General features: G+C 42.8%; 1 protein-coding gene across 3 annotated transcripts in view; it reads left to right on the top strand.

The window, feature by feature from the left end:
- Positions 1-1,361: 1,361 nt before the first annotated feature.
- NDUFAF6 (NADH:ubiquinone oxidoreductase complex assembly factor 6) overlaps positions 1,362-10,273 on the top strand; it is a 29,236-nt gene continuing 20,324 nt past the window's right edge. Inside the window, exons 1-3 of one of the 3 annotated variants that reach the window (XM_048841259.2) lie at positions 1,362-1,481; positions 3,899-4,002; positions 7,764-7,886. In XM_048841259.2, the coding sequence (XP_048697216.1) occupies positions 3,982-4,002; positions 7,764-7,886 (144 nt within the window). In that variant the 5' untranslated portion in view covers positions 1,362-1,481; positions 3,899-3,981. Of the gene's footprint in view, positions 1,482-1,505; positions 1,694-3,898; positions 4,003-7,763; positions 7,887-10,273 lie in introns of those variants that run through there. The other 2 variants (XM_048841258.2, XM_048841261.2) reach the window with 2 other exon arrangements.

Here is a 10,273-nt window from a genome sequence, read left to right as displayed (position 1 = left end):
TTAGTGGACCAACTTCTGTTGGTGAGAGAGAGACAAGCTTCCAAGCCACACAGAACTTATGGAGGATGTAAGAATTAGCTTATTTAGCAGTTAGAAGGTGTTAGAAGCAGTAGGTAAGGGCTAAGGTCCAAATTGAGCCTCTAGATACAGGTGCAGAGAACTCCCATTGAACTAAATGCCTAGATAGCATGTGTATTCCATTTGGCAGCAGGGCAGGGGAGGTGAGTGCTGTGTAAGTGACAGATCACGGAGCAGGCTTGCCCTGTGCTCTCAGCAGCCCTACAATTGGTATCCAGCCTGTGAGCTCCCCAGGCGGGAGCTAGGGGCGTGGGCGGGCGGGCCGGGGAGGGGAGGGGGCGTGTGTGTGTGTGGAGAAGAGAGACACAGACACCCAATGCCCTAGCAGCCTGACAGATGTAGTGTGAAAAACTGCTATCTGACTTGCTATTTAGGGTGAACTGAGCATACTCAGTAACATCTGCCCTTCACCTTACCCTTACGTGGCATCAGATTCTGCGGACAGCTTTTTGGGTTAAAAAGGGGCAAAGGGGGCAAATTTGAGGGGGGTGGTGGCCAGGGACTGAGCAGGGGATGGAAATTGACTGGGTGCGGGGTTCAAGCAGCTGGAGGCAGGGTTAGCATAGGGGCTGAGGAGAGGCGAAATCAGGGAGCTGGAGTTAAACTCAGGGGTCAGAGGGCAAAACACTGCACAGGGTAACAGTTATACCCCTGTGGACTGAAACACCAGTGTTTGCAAAAATATGGTGGGGAAAAGTGGGGGCAGAGGGTTTTTTTTATTTCATATATCCTCTCAGAAACAAAGTATCGCTCATCAGTTTATATGGCTGCATAAAGTCTCATAGCAGTTTACAAATTTGTCTTATCTGCTGCTGGGATTCCCTGAATTGCGGCTTCCTTCCTTGTAATCTATTTTAAATATACTTTTGCTCCTTTTAATTGATTACTTTTTAAAATGTTATTTTCATTACTCTTAGCACGTCATCATTTACCTTTGTTATCATTGTGCAGATGCATGTCATTGTACTATTTAGTTTATATTTTAATAACAAATACTCATCGAAAATATGTGTAAGCTGCATAATACATGTTTAAATGACCTCACTCTATTAAGAGGTAATTGATACATATATACAGGAGAGAGGGTTGTTTGGAAGCTGGAGACTTTATGATTCCATCCCACACCACTGTCAAGTTTTTTTCTTTAGACTCTCTTGGCTGCATATAAAAGAAAGTTAGTGTAGCCAAGGTGGGCAAAGTAGGCAGATGTACCCCCATCGCTCACAGTCTATCCCTGGACGAGAGAGGTGAGAGGGTAGCAAATTAGGACAAACCAGCAAATAAGAACACCACTGTATCAGTAACTGCTACCGGTAGCAAATCACACCCGAAGCAGCGCGTTGCATTACCGGTTGTGGAGACCGGGCGGAGGCCTAGGCACGGACCAGCACTGCAGGCAGAAGGTGATTGACAGGAGGGGCGGTGCACCAGGCAGCATGGCGGCCGCTATGGCACTGAGCTGCGGGATGCGCTACGGGCCCTATTCCCGGCAGCTGCTGGGGCCGAGCGCCCGCGGGCGGCTCGTGCGGCCGGCGGTCTGGGGAGGGAGCGCGGCGCCGGCCTCCAGCCGGCCCGGCCCTGGGGGAGAGGTGCAGTACTGCGCCGAGCTGCTGCGGTGAGTCTGGTGCGGGACGGGCGCAGGGATGTAGCCGCCGCCCAGCCCCTTGCGGGAGGGAGGCCTGTAACCCCCGCCCCGAGCCCCGTGGGGGCGGGGTGGGGGCGCTGTATCCCCCGTCCCCCCAGCGAGCCCCAGCCCCGTGCGGGAGGGGGCTGTAACATACTAAAAAAACAATAAAAGGCATGGCCCTAATTTATTTAGTAGTTGTTGTTGTAAGTCGCCTTTAAAATTAATCCTCATTTTGGGGGAGGTGAAGTAACACAAGCAATGTAAGTCTTAAAATTTATCCCCCTGCGGGGAGCCTTACCCTCGTGGATGAGGAGAGTGGAGATAGAATTGGATTTAAAGTACTAAGAGCTTTAAAACGAAGACTAATCAGTTTAATTGAAATTCATTAAAAATGTTCATGCCTATAGTGAGATGTTTAAAGGGACAGACCATCAGCACTCCTGTCTGAACATTCTTTGCTTCCTTGTTGTTACAAGCTACATTTAAGCTTACTATAGCTGAAATTTATTACAGGGAGGAAAAGGTTTTTCTCTAAAGGTGGGTAGGACAGGGGACTTTGTATAGTTAGTTTCATTGTTTCCCCCCCCCCCCCCGTACTTGGTCAGTTTCCTCTGTTGTTTGGGTGGGGTTTTTCACCTACCAACAGGGAAGAGAATAACTTCCAAAATAGGGAAATGTCATTGTACAACTACAGATATTGGCAGGGGCAGGTGTAGTACTGGATACTTCTGTAACTCATCTTTAAAGAATGACTAGATTTCAAATTGATAGTATTCCTCAGTTAAGACAGTTTCAAAGGAACATTTGATGGGTCTGTAATTAGCTATGAAAGTGCCCTTTAAGGATCTTATCCTAAGCCTACTAAAATTGATAAGTGTCTTTCCATTGACTTCAGTGGGCTTTGGATCAGGCTCCAGAACAGGTTTAGAAAGTAGCTGCCCAAGGTCACCCAAAGTACTTTCAGGGATTTGTTCTGAAAATTCACAGTAGATTTCCAGTTACTGTTTTTATGTCCACAAAGTGCTTGTCTGCAAATCTAGTTTTCTTTTTGCCTTGACACTAATAATTAAATAGTTAAAACTTGCCCACTTATTTTTACCTCATCTATGAAACAAATGTAACTAAAATGGGGTGGGACGGAATCAACAGTTCTCATGAAAATGAGTAAATGTGTGCCCAGATGTCTGCCTCTTGAAGTTAGGGGCTGAAACTTGAATGCAAAGCTTCACCCTATGAATGCAAGGGATGAAAATACAGGCACCTTAACTATATAGACAGTTTTGAATTCCGCTTGTAATAAGAATAGTTGAGTAGAACTCTGCATTTTATGGTATGGTTTTGTGTGCTGCAGTTGTTTTTAATTTAATGGCACTCCCAAGTGGCCAAAGGAGTGTACATCAGTTTAGATACCTATAGTCAGTATGCCACAGTTGTAAACTTTATGCTGTGATTGGAATTGCAAATAAACAAAAGGACATATCTACACTTCGAGCTGGGAGTTTGATTCCCAGTTCGAAGAGACATACTTGCATTAGTGCTCAGTGAACCTACATGCTAAAAATAGAGTGTACACATGGAAGCACAAGTGGCGGGAGAAGCTAGGTGCCCCGAGTACATGCCCATCCAAGACCCTAGGTATTTACTTGGGGTGGCTAGCCCCTCCACTGGCTCTCATTACTGCAGCTATATTATATGTTTAGCTGTTAGTTTCATCAGAGCTAATGTGGGTATGTCTTCTCAAGCTGGGAATCACACCTCCAGTTCTAGGAATAGATATACCCAGAAACTCCACTGGTCAAACAAACTGTCCTCTGCCAAGCTCCAAAGAGTCCAGTCTCTGTAAGTGTGGTTTCATTAGAACACAAGATTGGAAGTCAGGAGATCTGGACTGTAATTGCAGTTTTGCCACAGACTTGCTTTGTGACTTTGGGCAAATCTCTTAAAGCCTGATTCTCAAAGGTGTAGCTGCTCCTGCTGGTGCACAGGGTGTTCAGATTACTTCCCAGGGGGAATGAATGAAATCTGTTCTTTTAACTGTTTAAAATAAAAGCATCTATTTTTGTTTTGGTCACAGTTACTAGTTGAGCTCGCAATTCACTCCTATTAGAAGTAAGTTCAGTGCTGACTAGTAGAATGGTTAATTTACATATAGTTATAAATAAAATTTATAATCTTTTTGTTTGTCATATATAGGAAACGTGACTATGAAGGGTTTCTGTGTTCTCTATTGTTGCCTGCAGAATCCCGCACCTCTGCTTTTGCACTGAGAGCCTTCAATGTTGAACTGGCCCAGGCAGGTATTAAAATAGATTTGTGAAGTACTGAACTATAACTATCATTTCAAGACTCTAGGTTGAACTGTAAAGAAGTGTTGTATGCTGAGATTAAAGTTTTTGTTTCAAAGGGTGATAAACAGATGGTCCACCACAAAACCCCAGATCTAAACACCTGTAGAAACTGAGGGGGCTTGGAATCTAAACTTGGATCTGAACTGTGCAGCTGACTCCTATCTGAAAAGGATCAAACCAAAAACCTTGGGGGAGATTCATTTCTAGGTCTATGCTGGCAGAGACTTGGCAGACTTTCAGGAGGGAAGGTTGCAGATTTAAAAAAGTGGTTACATCTTCCCTCTGCTAGATAGCTGTAGTAAGCTATACCTCTCTAATGGCCCCTTGAGCAGAGGGTGGACAGTACTCCTGTCTCTGGTGCACAGCCCTCCAGCTCTGCTGTTCAGAGCATCTGCCCCCTGGTTGGAGAGTTAAAGTAGTCCAAACAAAAAGTCAGTATGCTACCACAGCCCTCAAAAAAGCAGAGCCCTAGGCATTCAGGAAGCCAATGAGAAAAATAAAAGAGAAAAGTACCTGCCCTTCTCTTTCCTGAGAGGGCTTGGGCAGCCAAGGCTTTCAAGCCATTTCCTGGTCAGCAACCCCTATTGCAAGGTGCCAGAGAGCTCCTTCGGGGTACTACCTTACACTGAGCAAATATCATCCTCCCTTTTAAGGATCTGCTTATCTGCAGGCGTGACAAGCCTCACAGATGTGCTGCTGTGTTAAGGCTGATTTTGCCCGGAGGAGCTCTTTAACTCCTTCCTGATTGGGGTGGAGATCTGCCACACCACAGTGACCCTCAAACTGCCAGTGCAACCACAGAAGTTGATGCTTGCAAGAAAGGCCTAGCTAGAACAGCCCAGAGGATGTGCTGATTAAACATAATCCTGTTCAGCCTCTGTTGTCAGGACTCTTGGATAATTTAAAGCTGCCCTCCCTAGCAGTGGGAACACTACCTGTGATTCCCTGGGGTGGTTTCCTCTGAGGTGAAACTGGTCCAGGAACTGAACTTTGTGTGTTTTGAAATCCAGATTCTGATCTGGATTTTGTGGTTCAGCCCAGTCTCATAATACATGTGCCTTCAGAAGAATATTTGAAATAGCTGCTTGTCTTTGGGTTTCATTAGTGCGATGCTGAATCTGTAAAAATATATTTTATCTCTGTGATTAAAAAGCACAAGAAAATCTCGAGCAGTAAAACAAATACTAATCACAAAAACAAGAATTATATTAGTATGCAATAGCTTGCTGAAGTTTAGTATTTTAATTGCCAAGTGATACATATAAAATATTATCTAGTAGCAGTATTTTAAAAATTGCTTACTAATCTAGTTGAACTGAAGGAGGTAGATGTGATTTTTGTGATAGGTAAAGCAAGTGACTAAGGTGAAATGTACAACAAAGCAATCTTTTATCATTTATAGGAAGATTTGGGCAAAGTGTTTGATCTTCACTGTGGAATATTAGACACATTTTTGTTTCTGTCAGAGGTGTTGGCTCTTCCTGTGAACAGCTTGTCTATAGTCATAAATAAAATAGCCATCGGCTTATTATTGGAAAATTTTACCACTGGAGAGAAGCTGATTTTTACACAGGCATGATCAATGAAAAACCGTAATTGTTGCATATCTAGGTGAACTGAAGGAGAGCAAGTTAAAACTTTAAGTTTACTGTTAGAAATGGTTTTATAAAATACCTGAATAACTTGGCAAAATGTTTAAAGAATAAAATTGTTCATTTAGTATGCTGTGTTCACGGGGTGACATCCTGCCCCAAATATTTCCCCCTCCCTGAGTTTTGCCATTGATTTCAGTGGGGCTAGGATTTCACCTAACATGCGTAAGTTCATTTGGGATATATATGGCCATATTTTTGAGAGAAGCTGAATGCCCACAGCTCCTGTTGTTTCACAGGTAAGCTGAAGGTGCTTAACACCTTTGAAAATCAAGCTGTTAATTATTAGGGACTTGTCCCTGTGAGATGCTGAGCCTGTAGGTTGCATTGGGGAGCTGAAAACTCAGCATCACTGGGAAGGCACTTAGTGCCCAAACCTGCAAGATGCTAAGGTATCCAAACTGCAAATAATTTAACATTCTGCTTTGTACATCATCACAAACAATTGAACACTGGAATCCAAGCTCTGCTGGCAGTTTTCTTGTCACTATCTGACTTGTTCTCTTGCAGCTGTAGAAATCCTGATAGTAGTAACAATTTGACTCACTCCTGCAAGCCCTCAGTGTCTTTCGTGCCTTCCTTTTGAAGTCATGTTTTTTTTTTAAAAAAAAAAAGCACATGTATAAAAATTGTATGTATTTTATTTTCTCCTTCTCCTTTTGTATGTTGCTCACTGTTTAGGATTGTAATCTCTTTGGGCAGTGACTGTGGCCTAAGAAATTAGAAGTTGTGACACTCAGCCTCACAACATCTAACTTTTAGGCACCTAGAAAATCCCTGTGATTCACAAAGCCTGACCCCTAGTTTACCCTACATAATTACTTTGGTGTAGCCACTTCACTCAGGGGTGCGAATAATCCACACCCCTGAGTAACGTAGTTATACCGATGTAAGTACCAGTGCAGACAGTGCTATGTTGGCGGGAGAGCTTCTCCCAATGACATAGCTACCACCTTTTGTGGTAGGAGAGATATAAAGCCAACGGGAGAGATCTCTCCCATTGTCTTAGAGCATCTTCACCAGAAGCTCTACAGTGGCACAGCTACTATGCGTAGCTACTGTAAATTTGTAGTGTTGACCTGCCCTGAGTTAAGTCCCTAAGCTCCTATACGATGAATGGGGAGAGACATCTTCAACTGTGATTAACAAAAGCCATCATGCTGGGCAGGGAGCTAGTCATCCAATGAGAGGGGTGTGTGCTACACTTTGTCCTTGTCTTGGAGAGAGGCACCTAAGTCTGGGCTGCAGGGAGGCGCCCATGTTGTCTTGGGATTCTCAGCTGTAAACACTCTATTTGCAGTAGGTGCCTACACTGTTAGCAAAAAGCCACAGAGGAGGAAGAGAACTTCTCTCAACTTTTAGCCCAGTGGTCAAGGTATTCACCTGGGATATTGGAGACCCCTGGTTCAAGTCCCTCCTCTACCTGAGGGGAAGAAAGGATTTGAACATTTATGTGACCCCTCTTAAGTGAGTGCTCTAACCATTGGGTTATGGGATATTCTGATGTGGGGCTCCTTCAGTCTTTCATGTTGAAGTTGTTGCACTCTGGCTAAATAAAGTCAATGGATTAGAGGGACTAGATCGTGGGTCTCCCACTTCCTAGGTGTGCCCCCTGAGTCCTCTAATGACCAAGCTGGTCTACATTACCACTGTAAGTCGATCTAAGTTACACTACTTCAGTTATGTAACTTAAGTCGACATAACTTTGGTCGACTTATAGCCGTGTCTGCCCTGAGCTATGTCGACAGGAGATGCTCTCCCATGGACATAGCTTCCACCTCTCAGGGAGGTGGAGTAGAGACTTGATAGGAGAGCACTCTGCCATCAATTTAGCATGTCTTCACCAGACCCGCTAAATCAACACCCACTGCATTGATCGCAGCAGTGCCAGTTTAGCCGGGCATGTAGACATGGTCTTCCTTGTGAAAGATGCATACTGATGGCATGTGATCAGAAAAATCATTCAGGAAAGATGATACTTAGTTATGCTCTTTAAGTGTCTTAAGCTAAATGCCTCCATTAGACTGTAAATTTCACTCTTAAATATATTCTTTCCAGATTAAAGACTCCATAACACAGAAGACCATAGGTTTGATGCGAATGGAGTTTTGGAGGAAAGCTGTGGAAGATATATACTGTGATAACCCACCACATCAGCCAGTTGCTATAGAACTGTGGAAGGTAAAATATCTTTCCTGTCTTAAAATTTATTTATAATTATTCTTTTACCTGTGGAAAATGTTTTGTTGTTTTGCATGTGCTATACTGCATACTAACTGTATTTTGTGTTATACAGATAATGTATGATATGTTGTATGTGTTATACTAAGACAGCCTGAAGCAAAAAAGGGAGAGATGGACAGTGATGATGCTGATATCTAGGGAGAAGTTACCAGAAAAATGTAGCAACTAGTCAGAACTATGTTAATCAGAGAATTTGCCTTCTAACCAGGTGAAGGGACAAAATCATTAGAGTGACCATTTTAAATCAGTACCAATTAAAGTGTTTAAGTAAACTTTCCTGAGCCTCTACTAGTCTTTTCCAAAGGTTTAAGAACTGAAAGAAGACAGAAATTAGTGTGATCAGAGACTAAAGCCAGAAAGCGGACCATACAAAGAAAGATACACTATAGGAGGCCCACACCTTCACAGTTAAAACTATAATGCACACTATTTCATATTCCATTGCACTCTGACTCCCCAGAAAACTGAATAGCTGACAGTTTTTCTTTTCTTTTTTTTCTTTTTTTAAACTTGCACAAAATCCAAGTCCTGATTTGGATGCTGAGTTACAGGGATTCTACGTACCTGCCAACTTTTGAAATATTTGCTTCAAGACACCTCTGTGTTGTTCTGGAGCTTCCATGAACTTACAAACTCAAGCACGCCTACAATTTAGCATCTCCACTGGCCATGGTTGGGGACAAAATGACCAGCTGACCAAACCTGTTCACTCTAGTTAGGACCCCCACTGCACCAGATGACTGATGATTGCCTGTACTTAAAATGGGAATAAATAGACCCCAATATGTTGCTTTACAGTTATGATTTCCAGCTGGGATAGGTCATTGCCTTAGGACCACAGACTGACATCTTAAACTCTCCATCTAAGGAGTCATGTGCCTCTGTCTGTGTTGAAAGTGCAGAAAAAATAGGGAAACCCCCTATAATGGTGGGTTACTATACTACAATTCCTGTATGATTAGAGAGTTCACTTGAGGGCATCATGGCTCTCCATCTACTGTCGTTTATCTGAGGTCAGGGATCACAGCCCTTTACTATTCCCTTTACTATTCCCTTTACTATTTTCTGATGTTGGCACTGTTGTGTTAACGGACGCACCGAGTGTGCTCTTCCTCCTTTAGGTCTGATGTCAAGCACAAGTCAGTACTTGTTTCTATCAACAATCCTGTTCAAATTATAATTGGATTTAAACAAGAAACTGTTGAAGAAAGAGAGAAAACACTGGTAATGCCAAGAAATAAACAGCATCTACTTGATTCTCATCTAGGAGATCCAACGCTATTCCTAGATATCTCCAATTCAGAATTATTTATTTCTTTAGCCACAACAAAGCTCTAATATAATTAAAAGAGAAGCTGGCAAGTATTCTGGACCTTAGTTATAGATTATTGGATTCAAAGCCCCAATAGAACAGACTTAGATGTCTTTGCTGCAAAGGGTAAAATTTGATATTGGTAACCTTATTTTTGCACCTTTTGCTTTTTATTCACTTTCTCTCTGCCCAAGTACATGCCAGACTGCCCACAAGCAAGCTGGTCTCTTTGTTCTCCCACAATGTCTGTGCTTCCAGGAATGGATTTGGTCCTTGGTTACTCTTTTTCCATTCCAAAGGTCCCCTCCTGTGTGGTTGTCTGGATCTAATAGATTCAGCATACACTGGCTTGTGGTATGTCTAAACATGTTCTTCCCAGCTTTCCTCAGTGGGGCCTGCTTGGATGAATAATAGTGGTTTCTTCCAAAGGATAATTGTAGTAAACATCATGTGGATGAGGATCTGTATCAAATGTCAGATTTTGAGATAGTTAGATCTGCTGGTCATATACCCTCTTTCCAGGGAGCAAACCAACCTTGTAGTGGAGGGAGGGGAATAGATCCATTCCTGCAACAAGGGTTGCTCTCACACCTGGTTTCTCTATCAGGCCCTTTAAACAGAATCAATTGCCAAATGAGAAATAGTTCAAAAAGCTTAAAAGCATTTCTTGGATGTTCAATCAGCTTTGATGGGCAAAGAGAACACTGAGGCAAACTAACAATCTCCTTGGATTACCTCATAATGGTGCACTCATATTGGTTCCTAGAGTTGTGATTTTATTTCCAGTGCCGCTGGACACACCCGGAATGATCCTGTATGATCATTTCAGTCTTTGCAGAGAGTAGCTGCCCCAAAAAGGACAGGTTGTTATTAAAATAAAAAACAAATCCTGTATAAAAAAAACAAAACAAAAACAAAACAAAACAAAAACTTGAAAAAGCATTCCAAATTCATGGATAACCTGCAGACCTCTCTCGTAGCCCAATTCATAGAGCTTCTTTAGTTAATGTTT

The sequence above is a fragment of the Caretta caretta genome, chromosome 2 (genome assembly GCF_965140235.1).
Source record: "Caretta caretta isolate rCarCar2 chromosome 2, rCarCar1.hap1, whole genome shotgun sequence".
Lineage (NCBI taxonomy): Eukaryota > Metazoa > Chordata > Testudines > Cheloniidae > Caretta > Caretta caretta.
The sequence above is the reverse complement of the archived record's forward strand: the minus strand, read 5'-3'. Positions and strand labels throughout refer to the sequence as shown.